This window comes from Corvus brachyrhynchos, unplaced genomic scaffold (assembly GCF_000691975.1).
Source record: "Corvus brachyrhynchos isolate BGI_N302 unplaced genomic scaffold, ASM69197v1 scaffold490, whole genome shotgun sequence".
NCBI lineage: Eukaryota > Metazoa > Chordata > Aves > Passeriformes > Corvidae > Corvus > Corvus brachyrhynchos.
The window spans coordinates 1,762,781-1,763,337 of record NW_008235774.1 but is presented as its reverse complement, the minus strand read 5'-3'; the positions used below and the strand labels follow the sequence as shown (position 1 = coordinate 1,763,337).

At 69.7% G+C, this 557-nt stretch overlaps 1 protein-coding gene across 1 annotated transcript in view; it reads right to left on the bottom strand.

Moving 5' to 3' along the window:
• The window catches only part of IHH (indian hedgehog), a 12,393-nt gene that overhangs the window by 10,344 nt on the left and 1,492 nt on the right, over positions 1-557 (bottom strand). The window contains exon 2 of the mRNA XM_008628792.2: positions 368-553. Coding sequence (XP_008627014.1) covers positions 368-553 — 186 coding nt within the window. The remainder of the gene's footprint in view (positions 1-367; positions 554-557) is intronic.

Here is a 557-nt window from a genome sequence, read left to right as displayed (position 1 = left end):
CGTCGGGGCCCAGCAAAACACGCCTGCCACAGGCTCCGAAGAGCAGTGGGGCAAGGGGCTGCCATCTCGGGGGACAAGGTGCTGCCGGTTCCGGGAGCAGGGTGCTGCCGTCCCAAGGCGCAGCGTGCTGTCCGACGCGCACAGCGCAGCCGAAGGGACAGAGCTTTGCAGAGCCCGACGAAGGGAGATGCACTCGCTGCACGCCGGCAGCCCGGACCCGGCACCGGGATGCCCGGGGCAGGACGGGGAAGCCGCAGCGCCGGGCCCGCACGGTTCCCGGAGAGTGGGTAGCAAGGCGCTCTGGGGCAGTCCCGGTGCCCGCAGATGCCCGGCGCGGGGGTAGAACCGGGCGGCAGCGGGGCCGTACCTGGGTCATGAGCCGGTCGGCGCCAGTGTTCTCCTCGTCCTTGAAGATGATGTCGGGGTTGTAGTTGGGCGTCAGCTCCTTGAAGCGCTCCGAGTTACGCGCGCTCTTGCCCTCGTACCGCCCGCTAGCCCCCAGCGTCTTCTCGGGGACGTTGGGGCTGAACTGCTTGTAGGCGAGCGGGATGAGCTTG